The sequence below is a fragment of the Alosa sapidissima genome, chromosome 19 (assembly GCF_018492685.1).
Source record: "Alosa sapidissima isolate fAloSap1 chromosome 19, fAloSap1.pri, whole genome shotgun sequence".
Lineage (NCBI taxonomy): Eukaryota > Metazoa > Chordata > Actinopteri > Clupeiformes > Clupeidae > Alosa > Alosa sapidissima.
The window spans coordinates 28,935,145-28,959,609 of record NC_055975.1 but is presented as its reverse complement, the minus strand read 5'-3'; the positions used below and the strand labels follow the sequence as shown (position 1 = coordinate 28,959,609).

The following is a 24,465-nucleotide window of genomic DNA, read 5'->3' as shown; positions in this document are numbered from 1 at the left end:
ACTTGACACAGAATGATCTGTGTGTCATCTGAATTATTAGAGTTAAAGTACACAACTGTCGTAGCAAAGAATCTATAATCATACAGTGGCAGTAGCAGAGTCAGACCACATCCAGTCTACTCTAATCAATGACACAGATGGTGTTTGATGCAAAACAAGCAATCGCCAAACATTATCCAAGTTTGGGAAAACAGTACAGATCATACAGGGTCATGATGTAGGAGCATACTTTTAGTGTCAAAGTGACCTACTAGTAGCCTAGAAAATCCAGACCCTGATAATCTAGAAAGATTAAGGGTCTGGCAAAGAACAATGTAATGGCCCAACTCGAGGGGCGGCAACAAGCATGCATTTAAAAATCTCACTGCACGCAATTGGATAATACTAGATCATGTTTACTCTGAATGATTTCGGACTTCGACGCAATCGGATAACACTACGACCAATGTGTACTGTCCTCCAACGTTGCAGCCCTGACTTCATCAGTTTAGCTGGTTCCCCGGAATTTGGGGTAAAAGAAACGTGCATCACTGCTCTTTGCCAGAGTGTCTCGCAGAGACAATTCCATTGTGCTCTTGCGAGAACTCTGGATTTCCAGGGTAACCTACTAGTGAGAAATGAACCACTTAAAAGAGAATTAAACCACTTATTGGAATATTGGACATAATTCGGAACATAAAACCACATATTGGTATATTGGACCTAATGGTCTATTCAACTCTCTCTCAATATAAACACAGAATGAACACAGAATAAACAGTAGTATAAATAATAGTAGGATGATAGGTAGGGGTGTGGGTGCATCTCTCTCTCTCTCTCTCTTCTCATATACTGTATGTAATACAGAAAGATGATGACACAGGGGCACTGGGCACCACAGCAGCTCTCTCTCTCTCCGTCTCTTTTCTCATACACTCAATGTAACACAGACAGTCAGACAGCTGTCTGTTGAACTACAGATATCCACTGTGTGCGCTCTTCAGTCATAGTGGCTCTCACAATTTATTTTTACGTAATATAGAGAACAGAGAGAGACATGAATAACAGTGACCACTGACAGGACAGGACACTCAGGGACCCCGACCCCGACGGTTGTGTGCTAACGCCAGCCTTGTACTGTATAACTGTGTGGAAAGTCCAATTTTCCTTGGAAAGGTTGTAAAGTTTTGCAACAGATTCAGTCACACTTGGATCCCCCAACCAGTAGGTTTGTCCCTCCTTGTGAATGCACCCCATTGTACCTTCATGATTTAGCGTGCATGTGTGTGTGTGTGCGTGCGTGCGCACGTGTGTCTGTGTGTGTGTGTGTGTGTGTAAGGTGTGTGTGCGTGTAAGATGTGTGTGTGTGTGTGTGCAAGATGTGTGTGTGCACTTGTGTGCTTAGACTTTCTCCTAGACCATTAGGTCATTGTTCCATCGTGTAGCAAGTCCACTTATTGATTCCAGGAAATGGCAGCGTTTTGGGGTCCTTTTCACTGCTGAATAATAAATGGGAGAGAGGGTACTTCAGCCCCATGCATTTACAGTCAGAGGAGGCTGTCCAGTCAGAGTCATGTCACCATTGCATTTCCATTTAGCCCGCAGCGCAGACCTCCATTCTCCTATAGTGCAGGACGAACAGCTCCCCTTCTTCTCTGTTCCAGCTGTCTTCTTTTCAAATGGAGGTTCCAAAGGCAAACACAGTGTCGGGCTTATTCACACACACACACACACACACACACACACACACACACACACAATCTATCTCTTTCTCTCTCAGACACACACACACACACACACACACACACACACACACACACACACGCACACACACACACACAATCTATCTCTTTCTCTCTCAGACACACACACACACACACACACACACACACACACACACACACACACACACACACACACAAAATCAATCTCTTTCTCTCTCTGACACACACGCACACACACACACACACAGACATACACAAACTATCTCTTTCTCTCTCTGTCACGCACACACACACACACACACACACACAAACTTTATCTCTTTCACTTTCTCTCGCCGACACACAAAAAACACACACACACTCTTCATAAACTCACAACCCCTGCCCTGCACAAAGTGGTGTAGACTCCAGCTGTTACCAGACTCAGCCCTTACTTCATACTGTATGTTATTGCACAGACTCCATTCCCTCCCTTCTCCTCTACTCACCCAAACACTCCTCTCCTCTCCTCACCCAAACACTCCTCTCCTCCCTTCTCCTCTCCTCACCCAAACACTCCTCTCCTCCCTTCTCCTCTTCCCTCTCCTCTCCTCCCTTCTCCTCTTCCCTCTCCTCTCCTCCCTTCTCCTCTCCTCCCTTCTCCTCTCCTCTCCTCACCCAAACACTCCTCTCCTCCCTTCTCCTCTCCTCACCCAAACACTCCTCTCCTCTCCTCACCCAAACACTCCTCTCCTCTCCTCACCCAAACACTCCTCTCCTCCCTTCTCCTCTCCTCACCCAAACACTCCTCTCCTCTCCTCACCCAAACACTCCTCTCCTCTCCTCACCCAAACACTCCTCTCCTCTACTCACCCAAACACTCCTCTCCTCCCTTCTCCTCTCCTCACCCAAACACTCCTCTCCTCCCTTCTCCTCTCCTCCCCTCTCATTCCTCCTCCTCTCCTCTTCCCTCTCCTCTCCTCCCCTCTCATTCCTCCTCCTCTCCTCTTCTCTCATCTCTGCTTCGATCTGCACATCTCTTATTTCGCTCAGATGACACGGGTCTAAGCTGTTTATGCAAAGCCAAAGAAAACTGTTTTTACATGTTTGTTATTCATGCCAGACCGTCGTATCGGATGGTTTGTGGTCAAATAGTCCTCTAGATGTGTTCTGTCACTTGCACTGCCAGTGATCAGCGTGTCAAGGTCAGAATATAATCTCTTGCTAAAAGATAAATAAAAGCCCTTTTGTAAATGTTCTCTGAGCAGAAAGTCTTAAATTTCACGTGGATGAAAAGGAGACCTGTCATCACCAGGTTGTCTAAACATGAATCATGTCTAATACAAATGACCAGCATTTGTGAGATAGCAAGATTAAGCCAGACTGATGAGTCTGATGAAACTATCTAGTGGTGCTAAATATTTAGTTCATTGATCTGAAATATTTAGACCTTGGCTTTTATATTGCCACGATTTTACAAGAAAAAAAAAGCAATAAGGTTGTTTTATTCAAGGATTCTGAGTTTTTTCACTGGGAAGGGCACATTTGATGAAAATGCTTTAAATTGTTTTTTAACCAAAAAGCCAAAGAATCCTTCATCAGATTGTGCACAAAGAACATTTCAACACTCATCTTTTACTGATGCAAAGACGGATCACATTTAATCATAGCAGTTTCTACACAGACTGATTCATCTGGGCTTCTGTACATTCTGCCAAGCTTGAAACAGCGCGGTGAAAAACACAAAGCGGCTCTTGGGTAGAAATTAGACAGTAGCGCATGGAAACAGCCCCGCAGCCAGCACGGCAGCCATTTGAAGCTTGTTTACTAATGACTGTGTGGCGTGCCTCTGCCGATGATACGCGGTGTTTACAGCGGCAGGGATGCTGAGGCCCGGGGCTATACGCAGGATTACTTAGAGCAGTGGTTCTCAACCTTTTTTCAGTGATGTACCCCCTGTGAAATATTTTTTCAGCCAAGTACCCCCTAACCAGTGCAAAGCATTTTTAGTTGAGAAAAAAAGACTTAAAACAGAGCAATAAAACATATACTTCAAGATACAGCCGGAATTTTGCCGGCTCTTGTTTGGCCTTCTTTGCCACTTGTCCCTCCGTGTTTTCACAAGAATTACCGCTACGCTTCAACCACGACATCGTTTGAGTTTTGACAGTGATTTACAGGTGATAGCGGGTGGCATGTGACAGGTTGGGTGGAACCATCCTGGTATGGGTGGGACTCTGGGTTTTTAGGATAATGAAATTGAATAGCCTACTGAAATATAAAATTCATTTTATGAACTTATATTTTCCTGAAATATTTCTTAAATAATAATTAAAAAACAATTATTGTTTTTAAAGTATTTTAAAGGATTCTACTTTTTAAATATATCTACTTTTTAAATCTATAAAAAATCTCACATATCCCCTGAAGTGCCTTCACGTACCCCCATTTGAGAACCACTGACTTAGAGGATGGAGAGGAGAGGGCCGAGGACGTGTTGGTTTTAAAATGGCGCTGTAGTAGCAGCAGTAGTAGCAAGTCCTGTATTATTCACATGTTTCATTGTTGATGTTAAAATATTGGTCTTGTTTGTCTTCCAGTGGAGAGAGAAATGGTGCAGAAGAGGACCTTCACCAGATGGATCAATTTGCATCTAGAGAAGGTAAGTTAGGCTAACACCTGACACCCGTGCACACTTACCTAGAGAAGGTTGGCTAACACCTGACATCCGTGCACACTAACATAGAGAAGGTAAGTTATGCTAACACCTGACACCTGCTAACCTAAGGCTGCTTCCTGCGACAAAATTGTTACCTTGTATTAGTTTGGTTTCAGAGAACTACAGGGGAAACATGTTTTTTCCTCAGTAGCTTAGATCTACATGCTCTTCATGTAAGCAGGATATATGTATATCCCACCCCTTCATACATTATTCATGCTTTTAGAGGAAATGTCAATGTGTAATACAACATGCATCAAGAGAGAAAGAGAAATGTGTGTAGTGATGCATGCTATCTTTCTTTTTGTCACTCTCTTTATATCATCGCTGGTGGTTGGGTGCATTTTTTGCCACTGTTTGCATGTTTGCATGTCAAGTTTGCATGTCCAAATACACTTACACAGGCACACACACACACACACACACACACTGACACTCGCACACACATACACACTCACACACACACACCGTTTCCCAGCAGGCCTTGGGTGGCGCAGGTTTAGTGTTTCAGACAGCTTGCAGATGATAACACCACGAGTCGGAGGACCATCGAGTACTGACTGAAAACAACAAGTGATGAATCCTTTGTTTTGCCACACAAAAGGCTCTCTATTCCATTGCACAGTGTCTGGCGCCTCATCAAAACTGCGACCCACTAATTAACAATTACATGTTTGTCTCCTCCTCTCAGTTGGAAAATGTGACGTCTAGCCTCCCTGCCAACATTCACTGCAGACAGTATCTGACTATCTGTGCTATCTCTGATGATAACTCAGTGTTTGTTTAGTAAAATTCAGGTTTTCCAAGTTTGTTCATGGAAACAAATAGTGCTGCAAATATAGAAAACACAATGGGCTGGTGTCCGCACATTGTTTAAGTTCAGTCCTAGACTAAAAGAAAACTTGGAGTGGAAATTTCCAGTGAAAAAAGCTTTTAGTTTTAGATCCATGTGTGGGAGAAGGCATGCTTGTGTGTAGGGGTCAATGAGGTCACATGGAGATTCTGATTTCCTCTCCTGCCCTCTCTGCACAGTGTAATCCTCCAATGGAGGTGCACGACCTGTTTCGGGACATCCAAGATGGCCGGATTCTGATGGCCTTGTTGGAGGAACTGTCTGGGTGTAAGCTGGTGAGAGTCCCAGTGTGACATTAAATTGTGTTAAAACATTAAAAGTGGTTTATCCCTTAATTTATAGCTGTGGATAAACGTTTTAGTTTTACTTAGAGTAAACATAAATGAAATAATGAAATCAACACAAATAAAGTAATTTGTGTGAGTATAAATAACATTTTAGTTTGAATTGCATTTCAAGTGTGAGTTGAAGTAAATAAACTAAAGAAGTTTAGTTTCAATGTGAATGAAATAAAGATCTTTATTTTTGGTTTCAGCTTCAGGGATTCAAACAGTCCTCCCATCGCATCTTCAGGCTGAACAACATTGCTAAAGTCTTGACATTTCTTGAGGAGAGAAATGTACGTATCACTGGCATAGAGATATGATATTGCACACAAACCCACTTCCTGCCTATAGCACCTCTAACATAGATAGATAGATAGATAGATAGATAGATAGATAGATATACTTTATTGATCCCTAGGGGAAATTCAAGGTCACAGTAGCATATAGACAACACACACACACACATTCAATAACAGCAGAAAAAGTAATTAAAAGTATATAATATAAAAAACACAACTAGCAATAAGGACTGTAGAAGATAAAGAATATACTAAATATACTAAAATACAAATTATACTAAATAAAACTTAATCTAAATCAATTCTAAAAAACAGTATCCACATAGTGGGTGATTAATCAATCAGGTGCGCTTGCAATGACTGAAGTAGGGACTGAGCCTGTGGTCCTCTGTGCATAAGGTAAGGTAAGGTGCTCTTTGTGAATGAGTGTCATGGTGATGGTGCAAATGAGTAAGTCAAACAGTGCAACAGTGCAAGAATAAAGTCTATATGTCTATGTATAAATAACTATATTAAGAAAGGTATAAGTGTGGTCACAGTTCGGCTGTGGCATGGAGGGAGGGGTTGTGCATATGTGCTAATAAAGCACGCAAACAGTGAGGCAGAAGACAAATGTAAAGTGGCTAGTGGACAGACAGTTAAAAACATGGAGGTGGTGAAGAGGCAGACAGACTATGCGGAGAAGTCTATTTCTCCTCTTCCCTTAAGTGATGCATTAAACAGTTCAATGGCCCTGGGGATGAATGACTTCCTCAGTCTGTCTGTTGTGCAAGGCAGTGAGCGAAGTCTCCAGCTGATCAGGCTCTTCTGCTTAACAATAGTGCTGTGGAGTGGATGACACTCATTGTCCAAGATGTTGATCAGTTTGTTCAGGGTCCTTTTGTCAGATATAACATGGGTGTGTCTCTACCTGTACAGGTGAAACTTGTGAGTATCGATGCCGCCGATGTTGCCGATGGCAACTCGTCCATTGTTCTCGGCCTCATCTGGAATATTATCCTCTTCTTCCAGGTAAGCAGGAGGAAGAGATTAGAGTCTGCTCTTTATCAGAGTCACACTGTGGTGAGATGCAGGGAAGAAAGGAATGCTGCACTCTGTATTTGTTGACAACAAGACTAATACGAAATCTAATAAAACTACTAAAATAAAACAAGCCAGAAATATATTCTGTTGGAGAGCAATAGACTCTGTCCAGTGTACTTTCACAGCTACACTGGCATGGAGTTGAACACAAATTCTTTCACTTTCTCTCTCTCTCTCTTTCTCTCACTCTCTCTCTTTCTCAGTCTCTGTTCCCTTCATTTCTCAACTCAGCACATTTCTCACAGATTCTCACACAGTTCTCTGCAGTGCTGCATTTCAGCTTTAGAACCAATCCCAGTTTTATCTCACATTACATAACATAACGCACCATTTCCCTGTCCTGCCCCAGATTAAAGAGCTCACAGGGAACATCAAGAACCAGTTCCCCTCCTCGTCCAGCCTGTCGTCCATCCCCACCAGCTCAGACTCGGACACATCCCACTCCAGCACGCCGTCTGAGGAGAGGCGCTGCTCTGTGGCCATCAGGGACCATGGCAAAGCCATCAGGACCCTTCTGCAGTGGGTGCAGAGGAGGACGAGGAAGTGAGCGGCCTCCTCGCACTGTTTCTCTATAGACTAAATCTGCTTACACTTTACTTGAAGGAATATACATAAGAGTGACATGACACTGTCATGAATGTGTCATAAACATTATAAACAAGATATAAACGTTTATAAGATAACGCTTATGTCATTAAGTGTCATTTGTTTTTTGTCCCAACAAGTTAGGGTTAAGGTTCATGTGTCATGACAGTGTCATGTGTTAATGACGGTGTTATGTCACTCTTATGTTGATACCTTCAAATAAAGTGTCTAAATATTCTGCTTTGTTTGATACCGTTCTTTTGAAAGGTGTCACAGTCTTGGTGCAGTCTTTTTTTCAGTTACACATTGTGTGTCTGTGTAGTTATTACTTGTGCAAGCAGTGTGCAAGTCATTTTCTCTTATGCAATTGGGACATGTCGATTCAAGGGAAGAAACATGATAGCCTATTTCTGCTGAAAATGAGTTTCAGTGTACATTGCTGACTAAAGTGTCAGGATGGGAAGTGCTGACCTTGGGAACAGTATTCATTATGTCACTCACAATAGGCCCTGGTGCAGAGGGCATCTAAACCCCAGATAACACTCAGAGTCATTCAAGAGATCATCGATTTCACTGGGCTTTTTAGTCCATTTGAAGCATGAAGTTCTGAAGTGCTGGGATTCTTTGGTCATTAAAACTGACCTCAGCAATATGCTTGAGCGGATGAGAAAGAGGTGGTCAAGATGAGTATATGACACATGTGGATAACAACAGAAAAACCCTCCATATTATTATGAGTGATACTATCAGACCGATGGGGCTAACAATAACAATCTCCACATGTTGTGAAAATCTGGTTACACAATATATAGAGGTCAAGAAGCTCATATGACTTTCAACGACTAACAGACGCAGGCCGTCTTTCGCAAACAGGAAATTGGCCTTTGTGTTGTGTTTACACTGCAGTCCGTTTTGGCGCTGAATGACTGACTGCTGGCTGTCTTATCTGTCAGGTTTGGAGTTGCTGTAAACGACTTTGGGAAGAGCTGGACGAGCGGCTTGGCCTTCCTGGCCGTCATCAAGTCCATCGACCCCAGTCTGGTGGACATGCGGAGGGCGCTTCTGCGGACGTCCAGGGAGAACCTGGAGGAGGCCTTCAGGACGGCACACTACAGCCTGGGCATCGCACGGCTCCTCGAACCAGAAGGTCACACGGGAGTTTGTACTCGAAATGATTCATAACATTCATTCTTAGATTTATGATTTATGATTTTATTTGGATCCCCATTAGCTGATGCACAAAACATCAGCTACTCTTCTTGGGGTCCACACACAACATATAACAAACAAGAAACCAACATACAAGACAACATATATAAAAGCAGGAAAAGAATAGATACTTTTCCTGGGGTCCACACACTACATATAACAAACAAAACATCAACATACAAGACAACAGATATGAAAACAAACAAAAGAAAGACCAGAAGGTCACATGGGAGTTTCTACTCGAAATGATTCATAACATTCATTCTTATATTCACCAGGTTACAAGGCGTTACGTAACTTGCTCTCTCAAACCAGAAGGTCGCACGGGAGTTTATACTTAAAATGATTCATAACATTCATTCTTAGATTTACCAGGTTACAAGGCATTACGTAACTTGTTCTTTACTGGTACTTTAATTAACCATGCCTTGTTTAAACACAAATATTTTTGAAAGCCTCCAGGTTAATAAATGATGTAATACATGATATGTGGAAATTCATTTATTCATCAGTATATCCTCCAAACCTCTATCCACCAAAAGTTTGATTTGAAATGTTACTTTGTTATTTGTCAGTCTTGGCATACACAAGGTTTGTAATGTAATTGAGCTGAATATAACTATGATGGATTTGCCCTTGCAGATGTGACTATTAACCCACCAGATGAGCAGGTCATAATGACCTACGTGTCCCAGTTCCTTGAGCACTTCCCTGGCATGGACGAGGTGAGTGTTTACACTTGTGTTTAATCATCATTTGTGGCTAATCGGTAATTTGAAATGGGTGTCCTCATGTCAAGAGACAGCAGTGTTGTGCACCGTTGATGTTTATTTAAGGTCTGTGTTGTTTCTGTGGTTGATTTTCAGGATGACGTCTCTGACGTCATTGACCGAAGCACGTCAAAAGTGAGTGCTCGCCTGAACGACTCAGTGGCCCGCAATGGCGGGAAGAGGGTGCGAGAGACGTCGTCGTACGTGGTCAAGCGCGACTGGGTCAAACCTCCCCCCAAGATCTTCATCTCTGCCGTGTCGGATGAGTCCACCGAGCAGCAGGTGGCCAAACCACCACCCTCCTCTTCCTCCTCTAAGGCCTGGGCCAGCGAGGAGTCCAGCCCCAGCCCTGCCGAGTCCAGCCCCAGCCCCAGTCCAGCAGATGACCGCTCCCCGACCCGGTCGCTAGACCTGACCAAAGACGCATCCTGCCCCGTGTCCGCCTCCACGTCCAGTTCCAGCTCCCCTCAGCCGTCCTACGTCGACTCCGTCATCAGCTCGCCGGACTCCTGGAGCGAGATGCCGAGCGAGGTTGGACCGCTGGAGAAGCTTCCGGAGAGCTACAGCGACGGCTCGTTGAACGAGACTAGCCTAGTCTGCGATGCGAAGGAATCTGTCACATACAGCCAGTCCCAAGCATCCGACAAGGGCCTGCCTTTTGAAACAGAGAAGCCATTAGATGATGGTATGGACTCTGAGCTCTTCATAGACGAGGGGAACTTCTCCCTCTGCTCTCTCGATAGTTTACAGGCCAAAACGCCACTGCCTTCTGAAGAGGACGCCGTCGCCCTCACGCACATTCCAAGTGCCCAAGGTCAAGACAAAGTGCCAGAGCTGGGTGGAGTCGCAAACGGATCTGCCGTAGGTTCAGAGGAGAAGGTCCACCATGAGACTGTTAAGCCTTCACCTGCTGATTTATCCGACGGGGCTTGTGAGTCTGGATACTTCCCTGAGGACAAAGAAAGTTCCTTATCACTTGCCTCAGCAGAATCTGCCTTAGCCTCTTTGTCCTCCGATGAACAAATAGTTCAAGATGAAAACCAGTCAAAAGAGAAGACACAACATCCAGAGTGGGCAGACCATTTGCAGCCGTCCTTCAATGCTGAACAAACGCCCGATCGAATGACTGATCAGATTACCGAGGCGGACGAGCCTGCTGTCGTGCCTGGCTGTCCTGTTTCAGGTAACAGTGTCCAGCTCCCAGAGAGTGAAAGTGATATCCGCTCCGAGGACATGGCGCTAGCCGACGTGCTGGAGGCTCAGCAGGAGGACATCCACTACGCCGAAAATGTCGACGTGGAGTCGGCGGAAGACAGCGACGGTGACGGTGAGGTCGCTGAGCAGCCAGCCCGTGGACTGGAGGTAGAGACGCCCATGGAATCTGGACAGCCGGAGGAGAGCAATGCGAAGCAGCAGGAGGAGGAGTCTGAGGAGGACAAGGACGAGGTCAAACCAGTCCCACATGATCCTCAAGGTCTCGGACTCTGTGAGGCGCCAGGAGCTTCTAGTCCAGTTCTGAACCAGGAGAAGGGAGGTCAAGGCACAGTTGGAGAAAAGATGGAGGCTACTAGTCCAGGGGATGTAGAAGAGACCAGTGATGGGATCGTCACAGAGATAACTGATCTCAGCTCAGTAGAGGTGACCACTAACCAGAAGATGACCAGTGGAGTGGACTCTGACTTCGAGGTGACAGACAGGATGTATTTTAGCAGCTCAGCTGAGGTGGCTGAGGTGAATGATCATGAAGAAAAGTCTGGTATGCCCTGTGGTGAAGGACATGGAGTGGACAAGACCAGTGAAGGGGAGTCGGAACCGGAATCAGCTGAAGTTGAGATGAGGGAAAGTGTCCCGGAATGTGAGACTGAAGATGAGCAGAGTTACACAAAGAGCAAACCTGACGAGGCCTTAGCCAGCACAGACAGCCAGAAGCCAGCAAGTCAACACGATGGAATGGAAAGTTCCGATGATCCAGCAGGTCAAACGCAGAGCAAGTCGGCGGAGATACCGAACGGAACAGAATGGAACGCAGAAAGCTCAGTGAAGGAAGGAGCGGAGAGTTGGGCTTTGGAGAGACGAACAGGAGCAGCATGGGAGCCCAGACACGAGCCAGCTGGTGCAGAGGCTCAGCCGGGAGCAGCAGCAGCAGCAGCACCACCAGCAGCAGCAGCAGCAGGGCACCCTGAGGGAGCTCTGGGAGACGCCGGGCCCTCTGCTGGAGACACACGGCTGGAGGAGAAGAATGACCACGAGGCAGACGAGACGGACGAGACTGTGCGGGCACCTGTGTCTGTGATCCCCCTGGACTTGGTGTACTACCCGCATTACGACGTCCCCATCGCCGAGGTCATCGAGGCCTTCGCCGAGCCCAGCGCCACGAACCCTCGCGGCCAGGGTGAGGCTGGCGCGGCAGGCCGGGGCCTGAATGGCTCGGACGAGGCCGGCGGCGGAGCAGAGGATTGTGGGAGCGTGCCGCAGGAGCTGCGTCTGGCCCTGAGCGTGGCGCCGCTGCAGCCAGCACCCGCGCAGGACAGGCTGCCCGGACCGGACACTGACAGCAGCGACAGCGAGATGGACGACCGCGACCGCGTTCAGACACCGGCAGAGCCAGATGAGGGGCTACCTCGAAATATGGTATAACACAAACACACTCTCACACACACTCCCAATCACTCACACACAAACGCGCTCACTCACATGCACACACACACAACAACAGACACTAATTACTTCTGAATCTGTACCCATGAGAACAGTTTCCATTTTTGCACTTTGCGAGCAGCACTTACATTATCAGTGATGACATCAGAGGCAAGGCACTCAGCGTGCGGTCACGATGGTCCTTTTTTTAGCGCACTTAAATGGAGGAAATGACATGAAATGGCTTAATTACATTTATTTCTCCCCTCCCCAAGCCCTCATGATAATACTGTGCCTGTGAGCTTTGTTTGGCCGCTCCAGGGGATCAGACATTGGGTTGCTTGGTGCTGAATGTCCTGACACACATTTCCACCCATGATAAATGATTGATAGAGGCAGTGGGGTGGGGGGGGGGGGTGGAGGTAATGGTGGGGCACGTATGAAGATTTCTAGAGCAGTGAATTCCCTTAGATGTCGTTCACTCTGTGAAACTAGATCACCACTTTCTCACTGCCCGCAGAGATCTCTGTTTGTTAACGAGCAGCAAGTACTGTACACAACCCCCGAATAATGAATCAGTCATCAGAGCGAGACCCATTAGCAGATGACAGAGAGGAAGCACTGCTTTAATCTCTCTGCTGTATGAAACTCTACCCTGGGTTTTAAGCCATGAACTAATCTTTACCCAAACCTCTTCCTGTACACTGAAAACAAAACAAAATAACTTCCCAAAGTTCTACAAAACTCAATGTTCTACCTCAAACTGTTTCCATATGAAAAAGAATTAGTCATCATCAAAAGAACAAGTTCAAGAACAAAACATGTTCTTCACAGATAAAAACACTGTTTTCATAACACTGATAAACAGCCAAACTCTAATGGTGGTACAGTAAGACGTAGTGCCCGTGAGGCATTGTTTGATTACATGGTTTTGCTTTTGGAGTGGACGATAACACACGTCTGGCGTCCTGCCGAATGGCCAGGGTGTTTGTACTGCGTGCGGTAGTAATGAGTCATACAGTCATTACTACTCTCCTCTCACCCCTTCCCCCTACCTCAATACCCCACTAATAACTAACTGACCCTAACCTACCCCTAATGTGTCAACAGACGTCCGACGGACCCGGTCAATCCCCGGAGCCAGGCCACACCGAGGCGGTCGAGGGGCTCGCCGAGGCAGACCGGGACGCCGGCGATCCCGATGCGGCCGGTGCCGGAGGCTCGGGCGAGCTCATTAAGAAAGATGGAGAGTGGACCAGCGCCAGGGAAAACATGACGACTCTGAGGTAGGCCCGCTATTCTTAGCCCGCGCTGTGCGCCAGGCCCGTTGCTCAGCGCCGGGGAGTGGACCAGGGCGATCCGAAACACGCGAGGCTCATCGGGGGGAAGTCGGGTTTCTCACAGGCCATGACCTGCAGCTGCAGGCCCCGGATGGCTGCACACGAAATTTCCTTAAATGTACTGAAGTGAGGTCGCTGTTAGAAATGTTGATACCCGCTGTTGCGCCGTGTGAAAGAGGTCATTTCCAACTCTCTCAAAAGCTGAAATGTTAAACATTACAGCATAGCAAACACTCTATGCATCGTATGATGTTACCAGAGGTCTCTGCCATGTCCCACTCTATGAACTGGAAATATGATTTCCTTGAGGTACATATTTGCATTGTTACTAAATCTGGATTTCATTTGTTTACTGCTGTAGTGGGTGAGATTGTACTTAAGTCCAGTTAAAGATGAAGAAGCATATGGCTTTCTGAGGATAATCCTCTCCTTTTGTTTCAGCAGGGAGCATGCTACTGAAGACCCGAGGCAGCCCTCCATGGGCCCGTATCTGAGGGCCTCAGCCCTGCCCATAGAGGATCAGGTTGGTTGCACATCAGAGCCGTCCATGTTAGAGGGGAAATGGTTTTGCATGCTGATTCAGCAGTAGCCAGCTAGTGTGTGTGTATGCCCAAGGTTTCTTCCTTAGTAAGGGAGTTTTTCCTTGCCCCTGTTGCTCTTGGGTGCTCCTTGTTGGTGCCCCCCAATCCCAATCCTCCCCCACCTTTCTTATGCAGCCCTTGCCACTTAATCTACTAAACCCCTCTTCTACTGCACTTTTTACCCCCCCCCATAAATGCACAAATAGGCTGACACCAGACATAATTTCACTGCATTTCTTACATCCAGTAACTATATGCATGTGACAATAAACTTCCTTGTATCCTTGTATCCTTGTATGTGTGTATGTCCTGTATATTCTTTCCTTTTAAGCATCTCTTTATCTTTTGTGTCCTCAGAGTGGGTATAAGAAGAGTGGGGAGCCTTGCACACCGGACAAAATCAGCCTTTACAGAAGGTACCTCACTTGTTTAACCTGAAAATGTGTTATTTAATAAGTTCAGTAAGGCATTGTTCAAAATCAGACCCTTGTTCTTGGTTCTGTAAGGGGTGTTAGCATGCCTGCCTAACTTGTACCAGACACAGGACCTATAGGGGCTCACCGTGTCTCTTCTGCAAAGAACTGGCAGACAGGGTGAGCATTTGTTTGGATGGTTTCTGATTAGCTAATACAGAGCAGGAAAGGAATTTTCATGGCTGATTACAGCACAAAAACAGGAACAGGACAGTTCCGGAAACCATTTTGCTAAATATAAAATAATTAATTTTTTTTATGAATTGTTTGTATTCGGAATGTAAATCCTATGAAGCTTAAATGTTCCAAAAAGTATAAAAGAGGAGACCCAAGGTCTAACTAGGACGCATGGGCGTCGAAAGGTTTGCACTAATAAAAATCACTTAAAGGGTAGTGTGCTCCGGTCCTAGTTAGACCAAAAAGTATGTCTCAGAGCTGCCTCAGAGTCTGCACCAGGCCTGTGGGACGCTGGTGCCACTGGTCTAAAACTGAGTTGCCCGAGACGAGCTGGACTTTGGAGATGGCTGTCCTTTTGGGAATAGAGAGCCGATGACAATGTGGGTCACTGCTTCCCCCTGTCTCGATACACACTTCTCTCCCAGTGCCTCTGTGGACTGACACAGAAACCAGACTGCTGGTGATGTCATGATGTCGCAGTCTAACCCAGCCTTGGCAGCAAGCACACACATGCCCAAACTGTTCTTGTCACAACTTGGACATGCACTATGCTTTTGAGCCATCTGAACTTTTAAGTGAACTGTTGTGATATGATTCAGTGGACCTTCAATCTGAACAAATAGGTGAAAATGATGCTGATGAAAAGAACACCTGTATTCTACAACCCCAAAACAGAAGAAGTTGGGACGTTGTATATAAAAACAGAATGTGATAATATACCATAAACCCATATTTAGCAGCAAAAAAGAAATAGACAACATATCAAATGTTGAAAATGAAAATTTGGACTATTTCATGGAAAATATATGTTAATTTTGAATTTTATGCCAGCAACATGTTTCAAAAAAGTTGGGATGGGAGCATGTTTACCACTGTGCTGATTCACCTCTTCATTTGCAACATTCTCTAAATGTTTAGGAACTGATGAGACCATTTGCTAGATTTTTGAGAATGTGATGTTGTCCCATTACTCCCGGTATAGGATTTCAGTTGCTCAAGTTCAGTTGGGGTATTCTTAGTCATGTTTTTCATTCCATTATGCACCTAATTTGACAAATCTGGACTGCAGACAGGCCATCTTAGCACCTGGACTCTTCCTCTATGGAGAAATACTATTTAAATATGTGCAGAATTCATTTTGGCATTAATTGTTTTCCTGAAATATTCAAGGTATTCCCTGGAAAAGACATTGTCTGGATAGGCCCTCTCCTCTTTAGCCCAAATGATTTGGATGATCCATGATTTCCAAAAAGAATGGCAAATTTTGATTGGTCTAACCACAGAACCTTTTTCCATGTTACCTCAGTCCATTTTAAACAAGCTCAGGCCCAGATAAGATGGTGGCATCTCTGAGCTCAGGCCCAGATAAGATGGTGCTATTTTCTGTTTTTTTTCTTCTTCACATTTTACATGTTTAAAAACTTTATCTGTTCTGGGGTTGTATGTTTTTTTTTACCTTTTCTGTTTGGCTATATTTGTTTACCTTTTCTCACTCGGCCTGCCAGTGGCAAGGTTGTTTATTTTTGTTGCCATGACGAACGCCTGATCTGCTGATGTCTCATAAGGGTGTAACTCAGGAAGATGTGTCAGTTTCACCTTCTGGGATCGACCGCAATATGCGTCACCAAAACAAAACAGGGAGGAAAAAAATAAGAAAAGAAAACAAGAACCCTGCAGTGCTGCTCACCTTTCTATTTTGAAATGATGTGTCCCCTTGTGTAACCGAGGGGGTGTTTTGCAGTTGTGATTCATTAATATGGCACCTGCTCCTTCCACAGAAGAGGGAGCAAACCCGAGAAGAGAGAGCCGCCTGTGGAGCTCACGCTGGAAGAAATCTGCCTTCTGCTCGTCCTGTGGCTTATCGTTTACTGCCTGTTCGTCCTGCCTCAGATAGACTTCCGAACTCTTCCGCAACTCCTCCTCAACATTGAAGAGTGATCATATTGCAGGACCTATCTACTTTGGTCACATGACATTGAAGGGAGTCGGAGCATTTCACTGCTCTGCAAATATAGTCAAGTGAACGGAGCATTTCACTGCTCTGCAAATATAGTCAAGTGAACTAAAAGTGTTTTTCTCTTCCCTCATTACTACAAGATAAACATTTGAGAATTTATTTGGACGCTAACCCATCTTCAGTTGATGTATTTACACATGAAGATAATTTGTCACAAAATATATCTGTGCTACTGTAGTCCTGTTTTTTTCTGTTTGGAGTGTGTGTTATGAAGAGGTACATTTGATTCCTCAAGATATTTTGTAAATATTATGTTGTAAAAGACTATCAATGAAGTAGTGGCCACCCATGGAAAGTTCTTTTTATATAATTGTGCATGCAGTATTCAGTGGTACACGTGAAAGTTTTGATTTTTACAGACTTTTAAATATGTTATACGTAATGCACAACTTCCTTACGGCAAATGAACTCATGGTTCCTATTCTTATGAAGTGTATTGGTAGTTTTCGGCATTGAAAGAGAAGGGGTAGTGTCTATTGCACTTTTTAAATCACAAAACACAAACTGCCAAAGATGGAAATTTAGAGAGGTCAAAATTATAGCGATCAGAAATGTATCAGATACTCTTAAAAGTTAACATAGTCAGTAAATATCTGTATTCATATATATTTATAGAGCCTAATCTCAGAAATGTTAGCCATATTTTTGTTGAAGTTGAGCATAGAAAGAATGATTTTCAGTAACATGAGCATGTTTATATATTATGCAGAACGCTACTCTACTGTGCTTGAACATTTGGAATCCTAAGGGAAGACCGACACACACACAGACAGAGAGAGAGAGAGAGAGAGAGGTTTTGCTTCACAAAAGAAATTACATGATTACCTCTAGTTCATCTGAAGTACATCCTCACTTGCTGTTTATTTTTGTTTTTACACTTCGAATGTGATAAAAATGCATCTTCCAATCTCTCAAAAGGAGGTAATTACACAAACACAGAATATCATGACTATATTTTTTGTCAACATAGGTAGGCTATAGGGCAGGCACAATATTGACATTAACATTGTTTTAATAAATTGCTTACAACACAGCCTTTACAGTTGTGCTTATACATACCGTGATGCATATTGTGGTGTTAGTGATGAACGAGTGTGTTTGTGATGAGCGAGTGTGTGTATGTGTGTGTGTGTGTGTTTGTGTGGTGGGAATCGAATGTGATCGTTCAAACCGCGCGCTTGAGACATTTAAAAGCCTAATACTGCATTTTGCTTTTGTATCAGATCTGATAATGATGTATCAAAAGCACCTGTGAAGTGCAATAAATGAAATGCTTTGCCCTCTCTGTCCACTGTTGTACTTGTTTTACCGTTGCCCTCCTGTTGTCAGCAGGCTAAGACAACCTGATACATTGTGTTAAGGGACGTGTTATTGTCCAAATTAATCTCAACACTAAGCAATGTTTCATACATGTATTGATCGTGACCTCTTTCAGTAGACGTCAGATTGACTACACGTCAATGCTCTCGTTCCCCCTCATGCAGTGGTGCACAGAATGTGATGCATGTTGGACTCTTTAGCACAATGCAAGCATGCACTGTACTAAATCCAGCATAGGCAGGGGCGCAGCTACCCATTTTTGAGGGGTATGCAACAACAATATTGCCCCCCCCCCCAAAAAAAAAACAAAAACACAAACAACTAAAGCAAAACAAAAGGCCAATAATTTACACTATTACTGTGCATTAGTGCCTATCGAATATGTTTTTAAAGAAATGCTGCCAATTTGATGTTTAACTTGATGTTATACTTGATAAGTATAGAAATGGTGCGTTGCCACTTTAAGAGAGTCTAAACGGTTCTCATAACGTCCTTTTGCCAGTTATTGCTCAAAATGGATAAGGCTGATAGGCACTCTAGCCTTGTTGGTTTGCACCACATTGACAACACAATATTACGTTATTACAAGGAGTATTGTTACGTTATTACAAGGCCTTCATTGTTAGGATATGGAAACATGTAATGAGTTGCTGCTAGCATGACATTTCTGTTTGCAGTTGGCCATTAAAATAAAAATATGATTATTATATATATTAAAATATGAACATGGTATACACCTAGCTATCTGAATGGAATAGGCTATGTTTCAATCGGCATTATGCTTAAAAAACGCTAGTTAGTCTGTTAACATTCATATTTGCAAGCCTCCAAGTACAGACGTCATCACTTTAAATCCTACCTGTTGCCTTTCACCGTCCACTTTATTTAACTGCTGTTGCATCCCTTGACATGCCATCTCCTTTTCCCTCTTTCTTTTTCTATTTTTAGTCGTCAACAGCTTTTTTTTGCTGTATCCATCTTTTTCCATAGACGGCAACTCACTACCATAGACAGTGCTCACTACTCGTAGGCCTATCTGCTCGCCCAGCGCTCACGGCGCCCCCACTCCCTGGGTCTTATGAGATAGGGCGCCTACTCTAGCCTGTTAGTCCTCTAAAATGTTATAGAACATTGAGAAAATGTTGAAATGATTCAGAAACGGACAGCAGTAGCTACATATAGAAAATACCAAATATATTATTATTATTATTTTTACCATGCTTTGGCGCCCCCATGGAGCTGCGCCCCTATGCGCCGCATATAGCGCATACCCACTTTTTGCGCCACTGAGCATAGGCTAGATTACGTTCGGCCAGATCTGCGTAGCGCTGCATGAAGTCGAATGAGAAATGTCACAGAAATGTCTGAAAATCTACTCCTTCTTAAACATTGCTACCACTGCCATCTGGTGGTCGAATTGCGTACTATTTTATTTGCACACATTAGTGAAGACTGCATGGACAGTTAATATTTGATAGAATGACCTATTTCGATTATAGCATGTTATTTACACGCATTGTGTATGCACAGTGTTTTACATTTTAGAAAAAAAATAGCAAAGGACACCAAACCAAATATATTTCTGCAGGTGTTATCAAGCTACAAAAACTGTTTAAGAATGCTTACTCTCTTCATGAATGCAATCACACAGCCCAAAATAAAAGTAAACTATGCTCATAAGAAATAGTCTACTGCTTAAACAGGAAAACTTTCAGCAACAAAGAAATTGGAAATTGAGACTGAGGGCAGTAACACATGTCAAAATAAATGTCACAATCAATTTACTGTGCCATTACTTAGCAAGCAATCTCTGATGGTAAACCCCTGGGTAAAAGCTAAGCATGTAGAGATGACAAATCTGAAAGTGGATTTTTAAAATGATTTTATGTTCTTGTTAAAAATAGGCCTATGTCAGTTTTTTCATGAATTTTAGTGACATTCATCCAAGACAGTTTACAGTTTACATTTCACATGAACAATCTTAATTTGAGTAACGTTTGAGATGTCTATGTGTTAATTTTTATTGTAAAAGTGAACTGTGCACACTGTTTCACACTACAGACCTTTGCAAGTGGGCACTGTGACTTTTATACTGGAGCTTCTTGAAACCGCTAGCCGGAAGCTAAAGTATCCTTTGCGCTAGTTGCTGCTTGCTTCGAATGAGCTATTGGAGTCTGACAACAGCAGGAGGGAATGGAGAAAAGGGTTCCTAGCGAGATAACAAGAACATTTTAATTCAGGACGGCCAAATAAAGACATTATATTAGGTGAGGATGTTGGACTGATGCACGATGTATGCGTATTACCTCTTATCGATCACCGTGATTCAAGCTTAGCCGAAAACCGTGTCTTGTCGCACCCTCAAGATAATCAATTAACTAGCCATCGAGCTAGATAAGGATTGCTAGCTGCCATCGCTGTTTTGCAAACTAATTTGCCGACGTTAGCCAGCGAAATGTACATTATATGTATATCTTGCAGTTTATTTCAGACTGTCCATAAAGTTTAAGATGTCACGAAAACCGAGTATGTCTACAGTTCGCGTGTTGGTGGCTTATCGTGTTCGGAAAATACAGCATATTTTCACTGGCTACGGTTGTTTGACTGTCTGCCGTTATGCATGCATCTCAACGCATGGAGATTTGCGCCCTGATGTTAGCTTATGCTAAGCATGCACGTTTGACAGCCTCACACTCATAAAATGTTGCAAAGTTTGTCTCTAGGAGCTCAATCTTTTTATTTGCCATCAGATCATTTAACGTTGCGATAATATGATCAATGTATTTCGATGGTAAGTAACGGGTTGGTCATTGTAATGCCATGCATTAGTGAAAGCAGGGGGTGACCCGTGGCTTGCTAGCAACCCATCTGGTCGTCAGTAATATTTGGCCAGAGTGGCTAGCATTAGCATTAGCTGGCTAATTATGCTAGCTAGCTGTACTAGAGGCTGTGTCTTGAGCCCGTTTAGCGCCAGTCAATGCCAAGGTCGCATTGAGGCCTAGTACGTGTGAAATTCAGTCATCCGGAGTGTAGGCTAACCACAAGGTTTCCCTTGAATACAGCAAACCAGTAGAGGAACTTAATTTATTACATAGTTCTTCAACTGATATACGTCTTGAAATTTAACTTTGGTCGCTAGAAGCAGTTAACGGTGTATGAGTAAAACAACGTTACTCTTGTATGAGAAATTCGTCGTTAAAGTTAGCTTGGACATAGACTGTATACAGTCTATGAGCTTGGCAGCTAACTTGGTCATTGATGTGGCAGTGCACATCACACCAGTTTATGGATAGAGAGAATCCGCTAGCTTGGATTGGCCTTAATGTTAGTATGGCAGATGTTCATGGAATTCCATCCATAAGCTGTCATAAAAGGCCAAAGGGCTGTGTTGCATTGTGTGTGTGTGAGTTGTTTCCTTTTCTTTGTCATGTATGAGGAAGCGTCATCTAACGTTAACGTACATTAATTCGAGCTCACTGAATAACGTAACATATTGAAGTTGGTTAATTATGTTTACATAAGTGGATTAGGTCTGTTGTTTGCGATCAGCTGTTGTTTACTGTCTGCACCTAATGGTACAACGTTTTAATACCGTTAGGCTAACATTACCCATGTTGGCAAAACAAAAAGTAAATTTGTAATGGTATTTTTCGGTAAGCAACAATTTGCCCGTAAATAAGCAACATTTTTGCCCAACATGTTATGTAGCGTTCTACTTTGGGTATACTTAACAAAGCTATTTGGTTTGTTAGTGAGTCTTGCTTTGTGGGATGTAGTCTTACCAGCAGTGAAAAAATTACAACGTGAATGGGCTGCAGTGCTGGCCGCTTAACGTAATGTCTTCTGCGTTGTCAGATGAAACGCCCCAGTAGATTTGTTGCATTGAAATTATGTTGCCTCCATTTGCCCTTTCACACTCAACATGGAAGTCTTTCCTTGTAGAATTTCATATGCTGAATCTGAAAGCCAATTTAAACAAGCACTTTTCATTCTGCTCATGTTTTGGGGCCAGGCCAGAACTGCACATGTGCTCCGCAAATGTTCTCCGTACACACAAACCGATTTTGTCATTTCTCTCAAACCCCAAGTGACCGTAATGAAAGCGAGAGTGTATAGTTGATGTAGATTTATGAGTGCATGTAAGTAAGCCTCGCCTTCCTTTTCTAGGTCACCGATAGATGACATGGAGGGCTGCCGTTGGCCCAGTTCATGTGACTGGTTTGACTGAAACCCAAGTTTTTAAGATGTCAGTTGATTGCAAGTGGTGATTACAGAGGGTTTCAGAAATCTGTTTGTGCTTAAGAGACCTCTTGGTTTGTTCATCTGACCACAGCGTATGATTCTTTTGCTTGAATAATAATTTCTATTTTCACCTCAGTACCATAACATTATTTATGGGAGGACTTAGTCGGACTAAGTAGAAGTAGGAGAAAAAAAGTCCAGAAAAGAAAACAGCAAACAATAGAAAACACGTTATTCTGTTTTGTTTCTATGTGATTCACAGAAGTGTTGTAATATTGTACTATCAAGTTTTTTTTTTTTATTTGTAGTAGAAATGTTTTTGGCCCAGGTTTGGCTTCACATATTTGTTTACAATGTACTACCATTTCCTGGGTGATTTCCCCTTGAAAAAAAAGAGAATTCCTATTTCCAAGGTCATATTTTGTGTATGGGAAGTCATTCCAGTAAGCCTGTATAGTTTCTATAAGTCTTATGCACATGAAATGCTAGCTGATTTATTGTAGTCTATGAAATATCACAGGACTTACTGTGTTTGCTTAAGCTTATCACTGTTTCAACAAAGCTCCATTAACTTGATAAGATCTTAAAAGTCTACATAAACCAAAAATAAACATGTTTTCTGAGTTTGTCACACCACAAAACTGGGTGTTGTTACCCACCCAGACAAATCTGAATGAAGGAAAACATCGCTAAGTAGATTAGCTTAGCTTTCAAAATGTCAAATGTTGTGAGTAGGTCTGCTGTCTGCTGAAACCACACCCAAATGATCAATCCCAAGCCCCGCCTCTTATTTTGTTGCTATGTCGGACAAGTTTAGGGTGAGTTCGAAATTCAATTTGACACGTTCTGGACGTTCTGATAGTGTGATGTTCTGAATAAACACTATAAATCCAAATTTATGAACGGTTAAGTGTGGTAGGACGGCATTTTACGAACGCACCCTTAGTCAGACAAGCTGGACAGAAGCATGACCCCTGTGGTTCTGTTTCGCTAGGTGCCACTTGTAGTAGTGTTTGGGCCTTGGATAGCCTCCTAGCGTTATTGCTCCAAGAACTTAAAGCGAATAATTTCACCCTAGGAATAATTTCACCCTAGGGTCCTTTGCACCATGACCCCGAGCCAAACACCCTCCCAGAACCTTTTTCCCTTGGTCGAACCCTGGTTGAGTAGCGCTGTCAGAAACTAATGACGTTCTGCAGTCGTGATGGAACCAAATTTTATCTCGTAAATAACCCCACTAATAATGCCCTGAATGGTACGAAACTTCTGCAGTAGTACAACTATGACCTCTAGTCCAATAACGAGGCATTAGAAAGTCTGTAAGTGCACCAGGAGTTTATTTAAATAAGACTTGCCTGATTATCTGCTACTATACTGCTGCATCGACGTTTCTACCGTGATTTGGGAAAAGCATGTTATGCTTTACAATTGAAGAGTTAGGCCTAGCTAACTTTACCTAATTTAATCATATAGCCTAGCTAACTTATGCCAACACTGCATTTGAAGCAACATTAAAGCTTCTCCTATTCTCCTTAAGTGTCTTATTCAAGAAATTATTCTGCAGTAGCTCTGTTATTTGGCTAATGTTATTAGGTACCTACCTATTCAGATGTCTTTGCAAAGGGCCAAGTGACCTATCACATATTGTTCCAACTATTCTCTAAACCAGTCGAGTCTTAGTAACTCTACACTCTAGATGAGCTATTTAGTGAACACACCTGTGTGAAGTGACAACACATGGATCTTGTGCTAATCTACTGCAGAAAGCAGATTTTTCACAATGCTTGGTACCTATAACCTACAAGGTGTTTCCAAACAAACCTCCTATTTTCGCTTACAGAATCTTCCAAATTCTGTTAAAGAATCCCTTGGAGTTACCAGGTACCTGCTGGTCATACCTCCTGCTCGGTGACGGTGTTATCTGTCCTGGCCTTGCATAATGTTGGCTTGGGTAAATAGTAGAGGTGTCTGTTGACTTGGTTCCCTTCGTGTTGTCTTAGCCTGCCCAGGCGTTGGCATGGCAATGTAGGTCAAGCGCGCTGCTTTGTTGTAGGCCTTGACTGGGTCTGCGGAATGCAGTCTGTCCGTGGCGCTGTGCTAGACTCCGTTATACAAGGTGTCTGGCTCCCAGGGGCCTTGTGTTTGCAAGGGG

The 24,465-nt window shown here is 43.5% G+C and overlaps 2 protein-coding genes across 3 annotated transcripts in view; both read left to right on the top strand.

Annotated features, from left to right (window-relative positions):
* The window catches only part of clmna (calmin a), a 31,753-nt gene extending 13,723 nt beyond the window's left edge, over positions 1-18,030 (top strand). The window contains exons 2-13 of one of the 2 annotated variants that reach the window (XM_042071812.1): positions 4,283-4,344; positions 5,434-5,529; positions 5,790-5,873; positions 6,798-6,890; positions 7,312-7,505; positions 8,501-8,694; positions 9,399-9,481; positions 9,623-12,157; positions 13,274-13,449; positions 13,948-14,026; positions 14,442-14,500; positions 16,513-18,030. In XM_042071812.1, coding sequence (XP_041927746.1) covers positions 4,283-4,344; positions 5,434-5,529; positions 5,790-5,873; positions 6,798-6,890; positions 7,312-7,505; positions 8,501-8,694; positions 9,399-9,481; positions 9,623-12,157; positions 13,274-13,449; positions 13,948-14,026; positions 14,442-14,500; positions 16,513-16,672 — 3,815 coding nt within the window. In that variant the 3' untranslated portion in view covers positions 16,673-18,030. Of the gene's footprint in view, positions 1-4,282; positions 4,345-5,433; positions 5,530-5,789; positions 5,874-6,797; positions 6,891-7,311; positions 7,506-8,500; positions 8,695-9,398; positions 9,482-9,622; positions 12,158-13,273; positions 13,450-13,944; positions 14,027-14,441; positions 14,501-16,512 lie in introns of both variants that reach the window. The other variant, XM_042071811.1, reaches the window with a different exon arrangement.
* Positions 18,031-20,225: 2,195 nt separating this feature from the next.
* dicer1 (dicer 1, ribonuclease type III) overlaps positions 20,226-24,465 on the top strand; it is a 42,993-nt gene continuing 38,753 nt past the window's right edge. Inside the window, 2 exon segments of the mRNA XM_042072000.1 lie at positions 20,226-20,338; positions 22,239-22,317. The gene's annotated coding sequence lies outside the window, so the exon portion shown is untranslated.